Below are 22,937 nucleotides of genomic sequence, written 5' to 3'. Positions count from 1 at the left end.
GAGGAAGGTCAGGTGAGTGGGCCTGGAGGGACAGGGGTTACTACAGGACAGATGGGGGAAGGTGGGACAGAATGAGAGCATCTGGTGGATGGAAGGAGGAAAGATGGTCAGAATAAATGAGAGGAGGGACGAGAGGAAGGATGAGCAGAAAGAGGACTGAGGCGGACGTTAAGACAAATGTCCCCCATTTTTGAAATGTTCCAAAGATGTAAGACGAAGGACAATTTCACATGTTTGAAGACCCTCAGTGTGACGGCATTTAACTGCATGATGAGTCTGCACTTAGACTCAGCTGCACGGTGTCACTGGAGTCGTAGAAGTAGATCTGAGAGTCTGATAACATGTAAAGAAAACAGTAAAGGACCGAGGACTGACTCCTGCGGTACTCCATGAGTGAAGAGGGCAGCGGAGGATTTACACTCGGTCACACAAAAGGTTCTTGCAGTGAGATTTAAGCTGGAAATAAAGCCAAGAAGGTTGTGATGTAACAGGAAGCAGGTTGTTTGGCCATGTGTAGGACTTCTGTCCACGTGTGGAAGCTCAGTTTGGTCTGACTTGACAGAGAAACCTGATGTCAACACCACCACAGAGGGTGTTTTATTTTGAAAACTGACTGGATCTCTATACAGTTCCTGTGTCTGACTTCCTGCTCAGCTCATTCTCTGTGCAGCTTGATGCAGCTCCCATCAAAAGTACACTCGGCGTGTATTTTAAGCAGAGGAGCAAGCCGCTTCTTCAGGAACCGCAGTCATTGGCCAGAATGGCCGTGACTAGCGCCGGCGGCGGCATCGCGGTCGGAACGTGGCGCCGTCGTGCCCGGTTGAATCGAACCGCAGCAGATCTCCTACTACCTGAACTGATCTGACAGAGTTTATTCTAAAAACCCATTAGTTCATGTTCAATAAAAACCTGATGATGTGCAGATTAAAGGAACAAGCGTGGGCTTCTCCTCCGCCTCGAGTCGAGCTGCAGAATCTTTTTAACGCCACTCTCATTTCTGCTTTCAAATTGCAAATGCCACAGACGAACCGTGAAGTAGTGGAGTTATGAAAGTCATCAGGAAATGTAAAATAGCACAGAGGAGCAGCATCAGCGTCATAACTAACTGCTGCTTGCTGTATTTCAAGATGACAGCTCAGATTCGTCAGGGGCCCCGGAGGTTTCGGTTCAGCTTTGATGAGAAATCTTCTGATTGATCCTCCCGCTTCGTGTCCGATCAGACAGGTGAAGCAGGAAATCAGAGCAAAGCACCGAAACATGGCTTTGACTCGACGCTCTGATGGAGAAGAAACGCCCCGCTGTGCAACCTCATGCACAATGTGACTCTCTGAACTGAGAACAGCAGCAAAAATAAGAAAAAACACTCAAAACAAGAGAGAATACAGATCACGCCACCATGAGGTTCACATTAAAACTGACACATGCACTCACGCCCCCCTTATTCATAGCTCTGATGACCTCTGAACTTTTCACCAAGCACTACCATCAGGTCAAAATTTCAATTTGACAAATCCAGCAGAGCTAATGTCGCTCCCATCAGCTCCAGGTTAGCAAATGTTAGCATGCTAACGCACTGAGCTAAGCAGGTGCACACAGCTGAACATCAGCATGTTAGCGCTGTCACTATGAGCATGCTGACGTTAGCATTTAGCTCAAAGTGCTACTGTGACTGCAGACTGTTTAATTTCCACACAATTAACAAATACATAGGATCAGACATAAAGTATTACAGTTAGAATCAGATAACACAATACAATTAACTAAGAAATTAAATCAAGTTGCTTAGAATCACGACAATCTTGAACTTCTTGATGTCAGCTGATCAGTTTCTGTCCTGGATTGGCACAACAGACTGGAGTGAACTGTGGGATACACTTAGCTCTGAATACTGATTCAGTCTTAGAAACAAGTTCGTCCTCTGAGGGTTAACTGAACTGTGTATTAGCATTTTTTTTGACAACACATTTGACCTTTAGCTGCCGTCATATGACGAGCTCAAGACCGCAAATGTGGGTCTTAGTATTGTTCAACACTATAAGAAATGTAGGTGCCATCAAAAATAATAAAACTTTGATGAACTTGACCGAGCCGAGGAAGAAGCTTCCTGGCGGCGTATGTTTAACACTAAACCGGACTGCTTATAAAGAGAAACCTGGCTGAGAGTCTACAGCATTTAAAGGTATTCAGACGCTTCAAGGACCAACAAAGAAGCCAACAGCGACATTTTCCAGACATCAGTACATGAAGACGCTTTCCCGAGGCGAACAAAGGGCAATAAACACTGTGAGCACACTTCAATGGGATGCCAGGAATGATTTTGCAGCTTCTGTCTGATCCGGATTTCATTTGTGCTTTTTGGCGTCAGAGTCTCGACTGGTCAAACAACACAAAGCCAAGCGAAAGAAGTGTGGAAACAAAGGGAAACTTTGGTTTTGGACGTACTTACTCAAGTGCAGAGGAGGAAAATCCTTCACGGCCAGAAAGTTTTAGAGGAATCCCCAGAAAAGGCGGGAAGAGGAGAAGAAGGAGATCATCTGAAGCTTGTGGTGGACAGACTGTGACTGACCTGATTAGCATCACGTGAGTCAAAGTGTTTTAATGTTCTTGGATCCGAACTTTCTGATTCCATTTACAAAGATGTGAATCATTACAAACCTCCACTCCAGAACAATCCGTATTTCCCACAGATGTTTCTCAAGTATTTGATTCTAGTTAAAAATCTAAGTTGAACCTCTGAACTGTGCCTTCTTTGATCGTGCTCAGATCACAGATCAAACATCCCTCCAGGTAAAAAAACATGTTTTCCAATCTGGAAACAGTCAAACTTCAAGGAACAACAAATTTAGAGGAAAAGGTCAAAATGATGAGCCAGATGATACGATAGCAGGAAGTTTAACTGGACACACGGCAGCCAGAAAAGTTTACTTTGATGTTTGCTTGATAAGAGGCTCCACTACTCTAAATAAAGGTCTCATGCCCCCACGAAACGCAAATCACTGGTTTCTGAATGAACAGATATTTGGGGATATTTCTGGCATTAAAAAGGGTTCCCATACTCTTACAGGGGAAACAAATAACGTGAGAATTAACTTGATTTGTTCTGATTTCTGCTGCTGCTGCTGACATCAACACTATCACAGTTCAAAGTCAAATCAAAGCGCAGATGCAAACTTGCTCGTATTCTTCTCTGAGTTGAAGCGTTTACGAAGCTTTACGCTGAACCTAAACTGTCACGCAGGACGCCACAAATCAAAATGATCTGAGACCTGCTGCACAGCTCCACAGAGCTGAAGGGACATGAAGAGTCACGTGATGATTATCTGTCGGTTTGTCACTACAAGAGACCCTTTCACAGACAGAAGGCGTGTGATGTATTGTTAATATAAAAACATTAATTAGAGTAGTTTTAAAAATGCATGACATGCATGTTGTCTCTGCTGCAGCTGACCTGATTGGGAAGCCTATTCCTCTGTTTCTGAAATGACGTACTGTATTTGGGACATTTCTGAAGGAATTTTGTGGTACACCACGGCACACAATCACATTTGGGGAAAACACCTCCTCTGCACCAGTTAATGGACTTCCCACTGCTGCCCTACTGCTATTAATGGACCGAATATGGCGTCACCTACATCCGCTGGTAAACACAACCATTAATGTGGAACGCCACCGATTGTACACATCAAAGTCTGTTAGCAGGACTTGGAGAGAGCTGCTGCGTACGTAAAGAAGAAGAGGACCTCTGCTCGTCTCTGCTGCAGGCTCGAGGCTCGATCAGCCGCTACTAGCATTACAAACCGGAATCTACAGTCAAAGTGCAGACGGTCGAGTTGCATTGTGGGTAGAGGAGGTACCGAGCTTTTAACGTGGGCATGAAAAAGCCAGTTTTGGTGCTCACACTGCTCAGAGGTTACTTCAAATGTTCAGATTGATGTTTGAGCACCCCTCGCTGTAAAAAATGAGGACCGAGCCATGCAAAAAGAAAAACGGCCTGTTTGGTCTCCATGGGGACTGAAAGGGGACCAATTTGAACCAACGAGCTCCATTAATACAAAAAGCAGCTTGAGCAGTGATCATGCACCCGTGGTGATAATCACATTTAGAATATAAAGACCTCTGCATGTAAGAGGACGAAGAAAGAAAGAGCAAATGCTTTTCATCTGTTGCTATAGTGAGGGAATAAACATTAGTCAAAGAATCCAAGAATAACTTCACATTTACGCTCGAGCAGTTGAACCTGAACACACCGTGCCTCCGACCACCATCACAATGAATGAGCAGAGCTTTTCACGTATTGTTCCCACATTAAATATCTGCGCGTAAACAGACAGAGGAGAGAGTCTGTTCCAGAGATATATATATAAACCATTTTGATGGGACGTTCAATGCCGTCGTAATGTCGATGACTTGCATTAAGATCCACCTGCCAACAGGCCCAACACTGTCTGATTTTCTCATTTAAACTTCTCAAAATGTGGCTCCACGGGATGTTTCATTTACGTGTCCAACACGTATTGACGATCTGTGCTTAGAAGACAGATGGAAACGTCTGCCATCCTTTAATGTGACAGACTAACAGCTCACTCGACTTCACGGCGGAGACGACCTTGAGTCATTGTCACCTCCCGCTGATCAGGAAAAAAATGACGAGACGAGAACGAAGGCATGAACATGTCGCTCGCTCTGATACGACGAGCCAGTTCAAACCTCTTCATCGTGTGTCCTCAGCCTGTCCTCAGATCTGTTCCCTGCACTCTGACAAACTGTTCACATGTGCCGTCTGTCAGGATGTCACGGCTAATTATATACAAACTGCTTCTGCTGCTGTGGCGACAAAAATGTGAGGAAAGCATGGTACGGAGATGTTCTGGAGATATCCTCACAAATAAACAAGCTGCAGTGGTTTAACCGCACATCAAAACAGCAGCTCTGCTTCGGCCGTTAGGCCCGCTCAGATTTCTAACCTCCGCAATGCACTCAAAGTATCATTGCTCCAATACGGACATTCAGGTATCAATTAGAACGGCGATAAGGCTGATACAACACATGCTTAAAATCTGAGTTCATGCTAACAGTTGGAAAAAACAACAATTACACCATGACTTCTTAAAGTTAAAGTGATATATATTCATATAAACATACGCTGTTAGCAAAGCCGCCTATAAATCCAGCTGTTACGAAGCAATGTTAGCATTCATTTGGGGTTATGTTCACCTGGTCAACTCTAGGGATGCACCGAACCGATATTGGTATTGGTATCGGTCCTGATATTGAAGAAAATTCTAGATCGGGTATCGTCAACAATGGGCCTGACACATAGGGGCCGATCTATTCAGTGTAACGCTATGGTGCCATGAGTGGCGTCATGCCGAAGCAACACGCAGTGCCGAAGCGCACATGATGTGGACCGCACTGTTTTCAAAATGGAGCGAGCGAGGATCGGCTATGTGGAACTTTTTCACACTACCTCAGCATACAAACTCTTGCAATATCTGCGCAGTAAATGTTCAGAGGGGCGGCGGTAAAACGTCAAGTTGTAACACAACCAACTTAATCGAGCACCTACAGAGATTTCACACCAGGGAGCGCGCTGACTTCACTGAACTGAATAAACAAAAAGGAGGCGGTATGACGCAGCTAACTTTGAAGGACATGAAGGAAAGAGGTGAAAAATTTCCACCAAATGGTGTGCAGGCGACAAAAATCACGGAGAGGATGCTGAACTTCATTATGGCTGCCAATTAGCCACCTGGAGCCACGGTATGACGTGGTAAGCGGAAAATATTTGTCTGAGACGGCTCTACCTGAACTGCATGGTAACGTGTGCAAACACATATCAGAAAAGATAAAAGATGCCAAAGCTCTGAGTTTCACAACAGATATCTGGAGTTCTGACGTTTCCCCCGCGGACTGCACACTGGCTGGATGTTACGAGAGCTACGTGCTTCACAGCGCAATGCTAAATGCTACAAACTTACATGGGTCACACACCACCAACGCGATCAACGCATGTTCACCAGCTACAACCATTTCTGTCTGCTGTTTGAAGGCGAGTCTTTAAAGCCGAGCTGAAACTTTAAAGTTCTGTGAAACTGCATATTCAGCTGATGATCTCTGAAGGTTCATCACCACCAGACGCACCTTTCATATCGCCATACAAACACAATCAGACTGTTACGAAGAGTTGACGACTCACTTTAAGGCAGCTTTAACGAATCATTGCTGCTGTCAGAGCATCCTTTTCCAACACTACACTTGTTTGCTTTGCATCCTCTGAAGAAAGAAAAGAAAAAACTCACATGAATGAAGAAATGTTTAGACGAAGACGTAAAAGAAGAACTGTACGTTCATTTATGGAGAAGAAGAAAGCGCCTGCGTACACACTTCAAACGTTTACCAACTCCTCCTCAGAGAGCCTAAATCCACTTTCATGCTGCATTAGCAGGCTTCCATGTGAAACTTGAATCAAAGCAAACAGACGCATGCAGATCGAGGCCTCCCACTCACACGCTGAGGAATACATGCATTAAAGAGCCTGGAGGCACGGGGCTCCCGATGCGTTCGCTGCCTCTCTGTACACGACAGGTATGTCTGTTTGGGAGATAAATACAAACACAAAGCAAACGCTGGTTTGTGATCTGTGTGGTATTTACATGAGGTCGTTACATGATGCTCAGTCAGAGCAGAGACGGGAAAACCTGAAAGGAGCGAGCTGACAGTTCAACAAGCTTCACGTTTCTTACCATTAACAGTTAATTCAAACATAGTGGCCACGGCTACAGAGAAGCAGGCCTTTACTGAATCATGATTCTTCTTAATATTCCTTGTAATCATCAGGAGAAGTGCATCATTTAATGAGAATCGATGCCGGCTGGTGTTTTAGTCTAACACAGGTCAGCTGAGACGGCAGTAATGGCAGCTTGTGCTTCCCATTGGCTTCCATTTAGCCGTTCCTTCAGTCGCTGCTCAGGTGTTTTCACAATAAAAGCCTCATCGCGGCTCGAATGACATGATCCTGACAGACTTTCAGGGATGGGAGGAAAGTGAGAGCAGCAGTGTGGTCAGAGTGACACGGCTCGACTGAATGAGGGCTCAGCGAATCCTGTCAGGAAGATAAGTGTGTGTGTGTGTGTGTGTGTGTGTGTGTGTGTGTGTGTGTGTGTGTGTGTTCATACATGTATGACTCACGTAGTGGGGGCATTAGTCTGCCTTAAGAGGACAAAACACAAGTCCCCATAATGTCAGTTTAAGGTGACGTTAGGTTTCAGTCGTGGTTAGGGAAAGTCTCCAGGAAATGACTGTTAGCCTATGATGAACCCAGAAGTGATGGAAACACGACCGTGTGTGTGTGTGTGTGTGTGTGTGTGTGTGTGTGTGTGTGTGTGTGTGTGTGTGTGTGTGACCATACAGTATATTACTCACGTTGTGGGGACATTAATCCGTACCTCCCTTAAGGGGAGTCCCCATAATGTAAATCATTTAATTTTAGGATGAGGATTCAGGCAAAGGTTAGTTTAGTTAATTAGTGGTTATGATCATGGTTAGGGCAAGTCTCCAGGAAATGAATGTAAACACAACTCTGTGTGTGTGTGTGTGTGCGTGTGTGCGTGTGTGTGTGTGTGTGTGTGTCATTGTAAACTAAACCCTGTTTGTCTGTTTACATTCAGACAGCTTTATTTTCAGCCCATTTATCATAATAATAGACACTGTAAAATTAGTCAGAATCGTTAGCAGCTGCCCAGCGTGTATTGACAACATATAATCGTTAGGAAACGTCGTCAGGCTTATTCTGAACATGATGATTAATACTATTGTGTAATCATGTGACCTCATAAAATGGTCCCAGTCTCTGAGAACCATGATCTAAGATTTGTGGGTCAGAAAATACTGATTTTCCACAGCATACAGATATTGATCAGACTTGAATATATCGCCCTCTGACCTGCTTTTGAAGCAGCGATCGCATGTCTTTGATTTCCCTGCTGCCCACGACCGTCTCATTTTCCACACAGATTAAAGTGAGAGCTCGAGATGAGACTCGGCTCTGCGCTGAGAGCAGACCTGAGATCAGGAGGTGAGAGAGAATCTGAGAAATCCTTCGCAAATAAAGAAAAGCCTCTTGGCTGCAGGTGCTGAGCGGCAGCAGCTTCCTGCTGGGCTCCAGAAATGTCACACAGCTGAAGCGCCGGACTCCAGCTGCCTTAAAACACTAAATTACAGGTCACACACCTGTAGCGCCAGCACAAAACACGTATGTCCTTCATAAATATAAACTGCCACCATTTGACAGAATTGATGTGTTTTCAGTATCACTGACGGTGTGACATCAACAGTATGTTTGGCCCTTTTCACCAAAGCAGTATTACACCTGATTTTCTGCAGTTTTACACCTTGTTTTTTTGTTTTATTCTTCAAGGACTTCCCTGGTTGAACTTTAAATGTTTAAACTGCAGTCACTTTCCAAATCATCCATCAGTCTTTAGACTTGGAGTAAAGCAGCAAACATCACAATGAAGAACAATATTTCAGTCTCTGGAGTGACAATAAACTTTAGATAATCAATGAATCTTTTCAGTGTTTTATCAAGTAAAGACGTGAATCTGCCTTTGGTTTCTCTAAAGTGAGCATTTGTCACTTTTCACTTTGTTATCATTGCAAACCGAATATCTTTGGGCTTTCCCAGGAGGCTTGAATCACGAGCAGCTGGACTTGGTTGTAGAAGCTTTACAATGGTTTCATCCAAGGGGCTTCTCTGGTTCTAACTGACTGGTGGGGGTTCGCAGGTATTTAACCTCTGTGGGCTCATTATCGCGATCATTGATGCCACAAGACAGTCGTGTCACGTGACAACTTCAACAACTGCTGTTAATGCTTGGCCTGACTCCAACAACCCTAACGACTGCCATTACAGAGCCACGAGCGCTAACGAACTGGGAGGAATCAATAACCGTGACAGCGAGCCCACGGAGGTTAAATACCCCCCCCCCCCCCCCCCCACCAGTCAGAAGAACTGAAGAAGGCCTTTGGATGAGATGGGAAATGTTTTCACATTTCTACGAGCAAGTCAAGCTGCCCTTGATTCAAGCATTCAACAATTAATTTGAGCAGATTATTTGGCCATGAAAACACTGAAAACAGCCCTTTGACGACAAACTGCTCAGATTTCAAATCTGTCTAATATTTTCTGTTGATCGACTGACTGATGAATTGGTTTCTTTCAGCTCGACAGAGGCGACACAACGTGGAACTATCAGCGTTTGGCTGCTGTCAAGCACTGAATCACAGGATCAAACCAAAACAAACAACAAACGTGGATGACGTGAAAAAGCTCACGTGACTTTGTTTCTTCAACTACAAGGTCAGTTTGGTTGAGATCTGACAACCATTCATGCTTCAAACTACTCTCAAACTGAGCCACCTCGTACCTTCTTGCATCTCCGTCCGCCCTAGAAGAGGGAGTCCTCCTTTTAGGGTGTCCTGACATTTCTTTTTTACCATTAAAAGGAGATTTTTTTGTAAAGCTGAACTTGATTTTGGACGAAATGAATAACTAGCCAAAGACTATATATCTGCAAATAGTCAAGCTGACTTGGGTGTATTAACAACAACAACAACAACAAATGTTGGATTGTTGGATTTGTCTCTGCAAGCCGATTTCATAGATCACATATCACAGCATCCAAAATCACTGCTTTGGTGCTTAGGTAGGAAATATCTTCATTGTAAAATGAGACACAATCATCCATCATGGATGATGATGTGCAGACAAAAATAAAACTGCAGGTGCTTCATAATTTAGCTTTTTGAGAAATGTAATTAAGCAAAGACCCTCACTCAACTTTCTGTCAGAAATAGAAAGCAGGAATAAATCCCAGCTATTGGTATTAACATGACGTGAAAGCGTCACCTTGAAGTCCAGCAGTAAACAACTGTGAAGGTTTTCTCTCAGTGAGCAACGTCAAATTAAGATCGCCTCCTCCTATCTGCGATCCATCACGTTACGACTCAGAAAAGTGCACGACAGAGGCAATTAAACTCACTTCACCTCTCAGAGGGACGACTGATGGATGAGGATTTCATTTCCTATTTCCCCCGAGCCACAGAGACACACACCCACGCACACACACCTGTCTGCTGTGGACATATGAATACCAAAAGACATCCTGAAGTGCTCAGAAAGTCCATAATGAAAATGTCTGGAGAGAACGGACAATAAGCCGTCACTTTATCATCAGACTGTCGCTCAAGTGAGAAGCTGATCATCACAAAGGTGAAATCCTCCAAACATCAGTTTGTCCTGTTAATATACGTAAAAGATGATTTCAAGACTACCTTTGTATTTCCATCTTTTACAGTTTTAAAAGTTTGGGAAGCAGAGATTCAGCATCCTGCATGGTCACTACTTAGTAACACCTGCTTTGGCATCACAGCTTGTGAAGGCTTTTTGTAGCCAGCGGAGAGTTTTCTGATCTTGTTTGTGGGATTTTCACCCATTTTTCCTTTCAAGAGGCTTCTGTTTCAGTCAGATTCGTGGTTCGTCTTGCATGCACTGCACTTCTGGGGTTTATGCACAGATTGTACATGACGTTTAGGTCAGGGGACTCTGAGGACCACTACAAAACCTTCAGCCTGAGCCTCTGGAGGTCGTCCACAGCGGACTTCAAGGTGTGTTTAGGATCATTATCCAGTTGACTGCCCAAGCCAGGGATTGAACCACCGACCTCCTGATTGGTGAACGACCGCTCTACCTCTTGCACCACCAGTCCAAGCATGCTTGATCCACCTCCATGCTCAACAGCTGGAAAGGTGTTCTTTCATTCACTTCTGCACCTCCAAACATAACGTCACTCACCGTGATCAGAAAGTTCCACTTTAACTCCATCAGTCCACCGGACGTGTTACCAAAAGGCATCATGGCTTGTTTAGACGTTCTGATGCTGAATTTTGTGTTGAGGATTCAGGAAAGGTTTTCTTCTGATGACTTGTCCATGAAGGACACGGAAGGAAAAGAGCTTGGTCTGTACCAGCTCTATATGGAAAGTGTCCTGAGACAACTTCTGTTGTGATTTGGCGCTATACAAATAAATAAAATTGAATTGAAGGTCAGGTAGTTGTGCAGGTATCAGAGGAACAGTGCACCACCACGGTCTAATAAATCTTCCTGAAGGTCGTTTGCAGTCAAACTGGGGGTTTGATTGGCCCTTCAGGCGATCCAACAAGCAGTTCTCTCTCTAAGTGTTCTTGGTCTCAGCTTGACCTCCACTGTTCCTGCTGACTGACATTTCTTAATCACATTACAAACTGAGGAAACCGCTACATGAAAACGCTTTACTATCTTCTTATAACCTTTTGGTGCTTTGCAGGCATCAATTAGTTAAATTTTCAGAGTGCAGGCAGCTGCTTAGAGGAAACCAAGGCTGCTGATTGTTGGGACGAGATTTGAGGAGTCAGAGCATCGATAAAGCTTTGAAATTCGCCTCACCTGCCATCCTTCAACTGCGCATATGTGGATACACTGGTGACAAACAAAAGTGAATCTGCTGTTCGTGAGTGACTTGCAGGAATCCTGTCAGAAACAACCTCCTCACATTCCACTGATCTCAGTGACGGTGGAAAGAAGCTTATTAGCTCCGCATCACACACACCGAACATACGCTGCTGAGACAGAAGTGAAGACGATCACAAGTCAGATTGCAACGGACTCTTGTATCTCATCACGCTGTGGTGCCAAAGAGCTGAATTATGGACAAGATGCTAATTAGAAGAATAGCAGCAGAACAGACATGAGTGTTAATTAATGAGTCTGATGGACAGAGAGGAGGACATGTGCTGCAGTAGGAGACAGGGATGCCAGGATCAGGCAGGAGGACTGCAGGAAGACAGCCACAACACAGCTAATCAGTCCGTGGTCCTCTGTCAGTCTGGTCAGTAGGTGACGAGAGGACTCACTTTGGACCAAAGAACCTTTTTGATCAGGTCCGTCGACTCAGTCTTTGACGAGTTTTCTGCTCTTCACACGTGATTCTGACCACATGGTAGATTTAGTGCGGTGACCCGCTAGCGATCACAGTCAACAGTCCTGTTCAGTGTGCAGTCAACACTTTCTGCTGTGGCTGCAACTTTGTGGACTGACACAAACATGGCCGAGCACACTGTGTCCTTAGCGACCTATCAGCTTTATTTTCATCACTTGTCAGAAAACCTTGTCAAACAAATGAACCGACACACATGGCCTCATTCTGACTACGTCACAGGATTGATGCCGTTGCCTCTCAGTGCCTCCATTGCTTCAAGGACTAACAAGCTAACAGCTAACAGCAGATTAGCTGTTTTGCTAAGGTTACTGTGAGGTCACAAAGTCTGCAAACAGCTTGACCTTTACCCGCAATCTGTGGCACCAAGTCTCTCACAGTTCTTGACAATGTTTCTCAGATTGTTTGCGGTCATGAATATCTGTTCACCTTGTTTCAACAACAGACGCCCAGCTCATCTACATCCATCACCTAGTTCACTGCACTCTGACCGACTACCTCACTGAAACTAAACCAAGGATGCAAGCAAACTTCAAACTTAACTGTGATAAATCACTCATGATCATTGCTGGTCCCAAATCCCTCAGCAGAACCACTGAGAGCTGCCTCGCCATCAGTAACTCCACTCTCTCCCCCTCCCACACATCTGAAACCTCTTTTCAAGAGACACCTCTCCTTCAAACAGCCAGATCACATTAAATCATAAGACCTTCCTCTTTCCACCTAAAAAACAAAGCTGACTGTGCAGCATTCCTGGTAACACATCACCCAAAGTCCTAGATAAACTGCAGTACATCAAAACTTTGCAGCTCACCTGCTCCCCCACCCTCACCCCCGTCCTCCAGAACCACCAGCTGCTCCCCATCCGACAACAGATTCAATTCAAAGCCCTTCAGAGCCAGGCCTTCCTGACTGACCTGCTCCACCACCCTCCTTCCTGTCTCCACCATTCAGGACCAAACACTGGACCAGGGGTGGCAGAGTCTTCTCCCAGAGCACCTGTTTCATCTGACAAATGGTCCAAAACCCAAAGATCATTCCTTCATTAGCATTTGTGACCAAAGAAAAGCATCAAATCCTCACAGACAAACTGAAACCAACAAAGTTTGGCTGTTGTTGCTTGAAAACTTACTGAGAGGATTCATCATGTATATTTATCACAATATCTGGCAAGCAATTTTATGTCTTCAAGAAGTCTTCCTGTTATTTCATCCTTTCTCACACCTCAGGCAGCGGATGATTTCTCTGTTTGCAGTCTGTTGGTCTCGAGGCCTCAGCAGCAGCTTGTTGCGTAGAAGGTGTGAACAGCCTGAATTAAACTTTCCAACGCGAAGCTTTTCGTGTCACAGAACCAAAAACATTCAGCCTGGTGAGAAGACGCTGATGCAGCAGAGCAGCTGAGCTGTCGCTGAAGCAATGACACGTTCACCAGATGATGACTTGAATTAGGGAATAAAGGTTGATCGGTGGTTGTCTATAAATAACCAATACGTATAGTAAAAGACGAGTGATGCTGCTATACTGTGACTGCACTCCCACTCCAGTTAGTTATCCATCAGCTGTGATTGTCAGCTGCATCATTTCTCTATTTCCCACGATGACCGTGAATATTCATTTATCTTATGGGCCTCAAATCTCAGTGTGAAAGCTTCAGATAACAATACAGCTGTTTCTAGTTTCTCATTCGGCATAATTCAAATGACAGACGCTAATTCATATTTATTGTCGTCAACACTGAATTTGCACAGAGATCTTCAGGTCACAACATTTTCAAGACTTTGCTATACGTCTCTGTGAGTATTGTTTGTCCAAGTACAAGTACATATTATAAGTATCAAGTACTTTACGTTAGTATTAGATTTCTATGTAAGAAAAATCCTTTTGTTTATTTTCTCAAAAGCAGTTTCTCATTAGAGCTTCCAGGAAATGCACCGTGTCAACATTTACTGCTTAATTTAATCTTAAATCACACATCCCAGAACATAAGATTTCACCCACATCACTGTCGAAGGTAAAGTCTCGTCTATGCTGCAAATTCCTCCAGTCACGATGTCCACAGGCTACGTTTAATCCTGATTTGTAGATTACTGTGGAAGGTCTGCGTGACTCCAGATCGTCTGCACATTTATAGAAGATCCTTTTCTGCCACATCACTCAACCTCAATACGATTAATGTATGCATTTACTGCGTCGCGCCTCGGGGTAAATCAGAGCCTGAAACCTGGCAGCGCTGATCATCTTCCAAACCAAATCACATCTGGCTGCTTGCGGAGGCTAAATGGAGGGTTTGACATGAAGTCAGCTGCTGATCTTTCAACTTTTAAGGACTAAAGCTGGTGTAATTCTATGTTTTTCTTCTTGACAACAAATCCCACAAAAAGACCTAAACCAACAATGTGTTAGTCCATCTCTTAATACTCTCTGACTTCATGTCTGTGTGTCTCGCTTCCAAGCCCGTTGACTCCCATTGAAGACATCTCACAAATATTTCACAAGACTGTTAAAAAAACTACTCAAACTGGAGGAAAAGGTGGATTTGTTGGGGACTACTTTCAGTGGCGGATTAATCCACATTGACTGTCTGTGGCAGCAGGACAGATACACAGATTTCCTTCTTTCCTTTGACATCCCTCATTTGCGACTTCCAAATATACCATCAGGGATAATTTGAGGACAATTTAATGATCAGCCGCAGTGGACATATTGCTCATTTTTACGCAGTGCTTGTTTTAACAGCCTGGCATGTTCGTATCTGCTCCGACGCTCGCTCAGATGTCCTCTGCAGAGGCAGGAATAGATCATCTCGTGTTCCTCTGCTGTGACAGCCTTCTTTCTTTATGTGGAACATCTGCCATGAGTCCACATGATGAATGAAAAACAGCACAAATCCCTGTTGTTGTCATTATAAGTGTGCAGGGTGGTGATCTGCTCTGACTCCATAATGCCGTCTCTCAGGAGGACATTTCAAACAGTTTGTGGCTGATCTCATGAGGACGACGCTGTCCACTGAAGACGATGCAGCGCCTCGCTTTGATCATTCGGCCCGTCAGCTCCTTCCCGGCGATACGAAGGCCGTGATTGAGAGTTTCAGCGAGATCCTCTCGTCTCACAATTGCTGGCAATTAAGGAGACGAGCTGCAAGTGGCCGATAAGATCTTGATGTCGTGGCAGATGATAGGCGCTTCAGCAGAGGAGAGGAAGACAAAGATGAGTGGAGATAGAGGGAGCGATGGAGGCAGAGGAGCAACAGATAAGAGTGGAAAAGAGAGTGAGGAAATTCACTGCAATCTCTGCTCACAGCTGTCCTCCTCCAACAGCGGAGACGGAAAGGCGAGATGAGGTGGGAGGGTTTGTCACAGCGTCTCTGGAGGAGCCACAGGACGGGTTTCCATCCAAACACTGAACCATTTTCAGGAAGAAAAAAAAAATCGCCAAAAATCCAAAAAGAAAACGTGAAGGAAATATAAAATCTGTTTAAAATCAGTGTGTTTCTGAGGACTCCTGTTCAGACGTGATGGAAAGAGCTGCTGTGACTCATGCAGGTGAAGCATTTTCAGTGATATCAGAGAGGAACGGACGTGGGATTGGGAAGCTGCACTGAGAGCACAAATAATGGAAATGAAAAAGAGTTTGAGGAGAGAGATCGGTGGCACTGAAAGAAAAACTCCCTCACAAACAGCAGAACGCTGCTGGATCGATGTTCTAATCTGTTTCAGTCGGACACCAGCGATGAACTTCATCACTTTGTGCCCTAAGAGCTCAACAAGCACTCTGTCATGAGAGGAGGAGGACGGAGAGGAGGACCAGGACTGACCACAGGACAGCCTGAAACCACAGGAGGGGACTGCGAACAGCAGCTCTGCTGTCGCCTCAAAGACAGAAAGAAAGGAACCGCTCTGGTCTTCTCTTGTTCTGGGTCTTATTTTCATAGTTTTGAGAGATTGTATGACCCAGAATGCAACAGTTCACGCTGCGTAGCGCAACAGTCTCATCCACCGGTCCATGCCAGTCCACCTTATCACGTGTTGGGTTGCTTCTGATTTAACTCAGCATTAAAAATTATGCAACACTGCATGCTCTCCAATAAAGAACATATTCGGCAAGGTATAACTGAAAGATAGGAGACAAGACTAGAGGAGCGTCAAAATTTTATGAATTTATTAGAAGGACACAGGTGCCAAAACTGGATGGTCTAAAAGTGTGTTGGGATAGGGACCTGGTTCAGGAGATTCCAGAAGATGACTGGAAAAAGCTGTGCGCGTCATGGTGCTGTTATTCACGTGTAACACAGTCACAACCAATTTGTTATAATATGTTAAATAGATCCTACTGGACTCCTTCCAAATTGGCAAGACTGAAACTCAGAAACAGTGATATATGTTGGAGATGTAATTGGAGATGTAATTTTGTTTTTAAATAAAATGTTGGGCACACACTTGATCAAAAAACCCTCATTATGTCTTTTGGGTGTACTACCAGATAACATCCAAATGTCAAAACGCAGAAAATGATGGCGTCGTTTAGCTGCAATAACAGGGTGCAGGATAGGAGTTGTTGCTGAACTGTAGACTCCTTTACAATCTTATTTTATTTTCTTGTTTGTAGAGGGGAAAAAAAGTCTGGGCAGATACTGACAAGGGACACAATGTATCCTTTTCTTATTCATGTAACTTTAATAATGTAACAGTTGTTCCCTTCAAAAAAAAAAAAATTTATAAAAAATTATGCAGCAGCACTGACGGGATCACACCACGTGATATTTTCGTCGCTGATGGTCATCGTGTCAGACCCAACAATCACAGCGCCATAAACTCTAAAGCTTAAAAATTCTGACATGCTGGACTTCTCCTCAGCGTGTCCAGATGCTGCACAGATAGACGTCCAGCTGTCATTCACGATCGGCCAATACGCTAGTTAATCGTCAGCCATTCTCAAAAACGATCCCGGCATCAGACTTTCAAAATAAAGCTTGCTGAGAAACACTTCAGGTGACTGTGGTGTTTTATCTTAAAATAACTATGTCCTCAAAATAAATGACTGACTGTTGGCTTCACACGGGAATCGAACCCTGGTTTCCTGCATGAGGGCCGCTTGTGAAGGGTGTTTCATTGGGACAGTTCTAATGAAAACATGTAGAGTAGAGATAAAATGGCCTTGCCTCGTAGTAGCTCCTCACAGCGTTGCAGAAAGCTTCGTCGGCCACGATCTGAGTTTCCCCGTTGAGGAAAGCCAGGAAACGTTCCTTCACCGCCTGCAGCTGCTGCTTGTTCACCTGAGACACAGAAGAGACGATGGAGGAGAGAAATGAAGTTGAGAGAGAAACGAGAAGAGAGATGTCGGCAGAGGAGGTATTAAAAAGGAGACGGAGAAGAAGAGGAGGAGGTGATGGGAAGGCAGGATGGATGAGAGACAGAACAAAAGCACCAGGTTAGACTGAGAGACACATCATCTGACAAACGTCTTTGATTCAGAGTTCACCAAACACAACAGAGGAGGACGGACGTGTCTCAGCAAGGCTGAAGATGAGTCTGATGGAGATTCTTCATCGTAGCTCATTAACCACAAACTGCCTTCACGTTACTCCTCTGCAGTCCAAAGTCATGACGTCAGCTTTAAGCTCGTCTCAAACTGAATTAATCTCCTTTCAAGCAGCCGCTGGCTTCATTTCTGTGGACAAGTCTCATTTCAATAAAGTCACAATCAGCGAACGGGCGACACAGTTCACGGCCCGCTGATTAAAGTATTGTAATATTCATACAAACTGCTGCATTAAATTACTGCTAATGCAAAACGAACATTTCCTACAGCTGCAGCTTCACATTAAAAGCACCGCACGAGTTGACTTTTATTATGAAGGAGTCACGGGACGTGAGTTTACAAAGCAGTGACAGTGGATCGGGTTAAAAACACTGCAGGAAGTGATGGAACAAGAAGCAGGAGGAGGAGGAGGAGGAGGAGGAGGAGGAGGAGCTCCAGGCTGCACACCTCCACCTTCTCAGCCAGGTAACAAACTGGTTTCCCTCAGAATCCACTAACGTGTCGTATTAAACCACATTTTCTGTTGACACGAGTCACAACAGGTGCAGCCAAATCAACCAGGACTGAAATCTGAAGGACGGCCACTTCAAAACAAGAGATTTGGGCTTCAGGAAGCTGTGGTTGCTGTTTTTCTATATTTGTCTAACAATTTAACAACCAATCAGACTTTAAACTGCAAAAATCAAATGCTGCCAAAAATAACTGCGAGCTGACGCCCTGCACTCATGGACCCGCTCGCCTGCCCTCCGCCTCCTCGTCTGTCATCTACGTTCAGGTACGGAGTTCTGTGAGTAAACATCCTCCGACAGTAACGCTTTTCAGGAGACCGACTCTCAGCCCAGCAGAGCGGCCAGGCCCCAAAAAACAATCATTCTAAATGTCATCGGTCGTGGTGATTTCCGCCCGCTGAACCACGGATGACATATTGTGTCCTGTGAGGATTTTAAGTTTTCATGAGCGACGCAAGAAGCTGGAGCTCATAAGCTGCATATGTATGAGGCGCCGGGAGGACGGCGGCGTCGGGGGCAAATGAAACCATTATTCTCCCGCTTGTTGCGACCCTGCCAGCAACAAACACGTCCTGGAAGTCAAAGTCGCGTTTTCCGGCGACACAAAGCGAGCAGCGACTTATCTCCCGCCGACAGCTCTCTGTGTGGGCTTCCTCGCCTTTTCTGTGTCTAAACCAAGCCGCCTTCGTCAACAGGAGAGGAGGAGGACGAGGGCGGATTCATGAGAAGCGGCGGGTTGTAACCGCTCGCGTTCAAAGTGGCTCACCTTCATCTCACGGGTTGACAATGTGAGACCTGGTTCATTATAGATAAAGAAAGTCCTGCCGGTGCTGGAGTGAAAGGTGGTGCAGCGGCAGTTTATCTGAGGACATATTCGGGCTAAAAACACGGCAGAGACGAGAGACGAAGAAGACGTCAAAACGAGGGGATTTAGAGATCAGCGCCGGATCGGTTTGTGTCGCCAAAGTAATCACATTTAGACTATTTAAGACATCTTCTACAACTTCCTGTTGCATTGCACGATGCTGCGCTGTGACGCTGCACTCGAGGAGGATGTGCATGTGAAGTTTTAAGGCCACACAGACGACAAAAGATCCGTTGCTTGGCGTTAAAGACGACCGACGGTAAGCTACGGCTCTGACGGGACGCTGTGTCAAAATAAGACGCAGCTTCCTGTCGTTTGTGAAATAGAAAAGGATTTCTTTTATCCTGCTGTGGAGGCATTGAAAGCATTACAACACAATATTTGGTATGAAAGGAGAGCATGTCTCTATAAAACTCAGCTCATAACAAAAGGGAGGGACCTGGGAAAGTGTTTTAGGGACACGATGTCCTTGGTCCTTCACACTTTCTGCTCAGACTGCAGAAATATTCCACAGCGAACCTCAGGCTGCGACGTCCTCTTTCAAAACCAAGCTGTAGCTGTGATTCAGCCTCTTGCTCCTTTTCAGAGACGACACACAAGAGCAAAATGTTCTTTCTTTCTCTGAAAAGAGCTTCAAACCCTCGCCCGTCCTGAAGGCCTTCACGCCATCCTGTTTCAGGTGGCCGCAGCAGTAATGGCTTTCCTCCTACAAACGCACCTGTGAAATGAGGGCGCCGCCCGTCAGGTTTCACCTGGATTCCCGCTCGTGCCTGCTCGTCTCCCGCCCTTTGTTTGGGAAATTGATTTGTCCCAGGAGGGTTAACGAACAGACGAGGTGCAAAGCACATCCAGGTGGAGGCGTCGCGCTGCACGCCAGGCCTTCCTCGAAAACCTCCGCGGTCGGCAGGCCGGCAGCTGTAAATGTCCGTGGAGCGCCGGCCTCCTCCGGCCGGCAGGGAGGATCAGCTGCTGCTGGCTTTTCGTTTCTCTGAGAACTCTGCATGTGGACGAGTCAACAGGAAGCCTTCTGCCTTTGCTCAGGCTGACTGTGATGCTCCATCAACCAGTCAGATTTGTGTCTGTGGTCAAACAGGAAGACGCTGAGAAACACTCGTCACAGTAAAAGCGTGCTGCCTGACGTTTCTTTGCTCTTGTCTTCATCGCGACAAACACGAAAACATTTCAGCTTTCAACTGAAGCTAAATGGCATTTTAGTCCAAAGATGGAGGAAAACCAGCAGAATCACTGCCGACTCTGACGCTGAGGAAGTCATACGGCCGTTTTTCTCTTATTTTGAAGCAGTTTTATGGACGTTTATTCACGATGGACGTCACATCCTCGCAGACAGAATCTAAAAATCCGTCTGTGTTCAGGTTTGACTGAGCAGGAGTACGGAGGTTTCAGCGTAGCTTCACGGCCTCCATGAGCTGCTGCAGCTGACCGTGCTGATAAGCAGTCCAATGCGCCATCATCATCACCATCATCATCATCATCATCATCTCTGCCACTGCACCCTCACAGCTCTCTGAAAACATCTGCCGTTTTTCACCTGCTACGGCAGCAAATCGGGGAAAATTGGAAAAAAGCTGCGGGAGTCAGCGGCGTGTGAACGTCGCGATCCGAGCGAAGGCGGGTTTAGACGACGAAGGACGAAAGCGGAAGGACGCACAGTTCATGTAACAGCACTGAAGGGACCCCAGTGATGCCTCTTGATATGACCTGAGACGAGCAGACAGCCAATCAGGGGAAGTGTCAAGCTGTCAATCATGAAAGTATAAAACAAGTCAAACTTAGTTACTAACATAACTCCAGTTCTTTAGTTTAGCCTTAAAAGAAAGAATCTGGGTTTCCAGCTGCGACGGTCGAGCGCCGACCGGCTGCTGGGAGGTCCACGAGAGGAGAAGACGAGGTTTAAGAAGGGGTGTGTGTGTGTGTGTGTGTGTGTGTGTGTGTGTGTGTGTGTGTGTGTGTGTGTGTGTGTGTGTGTGTGTGTGTGTGTGTGCGTATGCAGCGCGCTGTAGAGTTTGTTTACGCTTGAAGGCTTTAATTTGAGTTCCTTCCTCTCCACAGAGGACATGATGGCTTATCAAGGAGAGTTAACAGCTTATTTGGGCAACAGCGAGGACCTCCGGATGGCGGATCAATAAATACAGAGAATGGTGTGTGTGTGTGTGTGTGTGTGTGTGTGTGTGTGTGTGCGTGTGTGCGTGTGTGCGTGTGTGCGTGTGTGAGACCATTCCTCTTCCTCCTCGGTGGCTCCTCCAGCTGTCAGGATGCAGCTCTGGTGAGAAAACAGCAACCGGGCGAGAGCAAGACATATCTGTCAAACGTCTCCGCTAACTGGACGGAGGGCAGAGTGAGTCTGTAAACGCAGCGTGTGAGCAGGACGGACACGGACATGGACATGGACACGGACACACGCGCACACACACACACAGTACAGGTAATCATCTCAGAGCCTGGGTCCATGCAGGTAATTACGCTGTATTTCTACGCCTGCTGCTTTACTGAGGACACACCTGCCCGGATGCTCTGCAGGTATTTACCAGCTCAGCCGCTCTCTGCCCGCAGCCCATGAGCAAGGCAGCCACAGACAGCCAGGGAGAGGACGACAGACAAGCGTTTCTCATCATCAACGACTGATTTTAGCCAATAAATCAATAGTTTCTCCTCGTTACGATGCAGCAGAAAAGGTGGATGAGGGCAGAGGGCAACACGCTCGAATCATGGAGTGAGCGGAGTGACACGACCTCCAGCAGCAACAACTGAGGGAAGCCAACCGACGCACGCACGCACGCACGCACGCACGCACGCACGCACGCACGCACGCACGCACGCACACACGCACACACACACACACACACACACACACACACAGCAGACTCTGACCAAGACAATAACCTGTGTGATATAAACAGACCTGCAGCTGCTCAGTGCAGATCGTTGTAACAAAAGAGCATCCAGCAGGTCTGTCAGTGCATTAATTAGTGTCATAGAAGAAGAAGTTAGCTTCCACTTAGCTTGACGGCTAACTCTCATAATGCATTTCAGAGGAGCAAAGAGCCTGAAACTGACCCTTTTTCTATTTAATGAACTGAAAACTGATGTGGAATCGACTGGAGGATTCAACTATTTAATCCCTGCAGGTGAATCTGCACTTCATTAAACATCATCATCATCATCATCATCATCATCATCATCATCATCTCCTCATGAGAATCAGTGTCTGACCGCAGCGCCGTCAGCGAGGCTCCTTCCAATCAGGCAGCGCTGTGAGGCGGTTATTATTTTTTCCATCTTCACACTGGCCGCTAACACACAGGTAACACTCCCTGCAGCCTCCAGGCAACACACATGCGCACACACACACACGTGCGCGCGCACACACACACACACACAGAGCGCCGAACCATCACACTGTTTCCACAAATTGACTGATTGTTTTCTTGCTCTCAGAGACGTTTGCTTCAGACTGAAATAGTTTGTGCACAGCAGAAGTGACAGGAGGAGAAATTTATGTCCCTCACAGTCACTCGGGAGTGTGTGTGTCCACGAGCGGCACGCACACACACACTCCATCCATGGCCTGGCACCCCGTATGTGTCAGGTGAAAACCTTGCATCTCCGACACGCCGTGTTTCCTGGAACAGAAACAGGAGGTTTTGTGCTCGCTGCTGCAGGTTTGTGACATTGTTACTCCTGATTGGAAACAGTTTCATCAGCCTCAGGTGTCGCAGAGCGCGGTCGAGTGTTTAACGGGGAGCAACTCATGCTTATTTTCATTAGCGCTTCATCTACAAAACATCAGAAAGCGAGGAAAAAAATGCCTGTTAGAGATTCAAACTGCCCAACGGGAACATGTTTAAATGTCTTTTTCATTGAACCAGCAGCCCAATCACAAAGATGCTCAGCTCTCATTCATGAGAGAGAAAAGCATCAAATCATCACATCTGAAAAGCTGAAACTGATCAATCAATCACCAAAACACATGCA

At 45.8% G+C, this 22,937-nt stretch overlaps 1 protein-coding gene across 1 annotated transcript in view; it reads right to left on the bottom strand.

Moving 5' to 3' along the window:
* cadps2 (Ca++-dependent secretion activator 2) overlaps nt 1-22,937 on the bottom strand; it is a 150,564-nt gene that overhangs the window by 103,564 nt on the left and 24,063 nt on the right. Inside the window, exon 2 of the mRNA XM_070972496.1 lies at nt 17,191-17,304. Within this exon, the coding sequence (XP_070828597.1) occupies nt 17,191-17,304 (114 nt within the window). The remainder of the gene's footprint in view (nt 1-17,190; nt 17,305-22,937) is intronic.

The sequence above is a fragment of the Chaetodon trifascialis genome, chromosome 10 (genome assembly GCF_039877785.1).
Source record: "Chaetodon trifascialis isolate fChaTrf1 chromosome 10, fChaTrf1.hap1, whole genome shotgun sequence".
NCBI lineage: Eukaryota > Metazoa > Chordata > Actinopteri > Chaetodontiformes > Chaetodontidae > Chaetodon > Chaetodon trifascialis.
The sequence above is the reverse complement of the archived record's forward strand: the minus strand, read 5'-3'. Positions and strand labels throughout refer to the sequence as shown.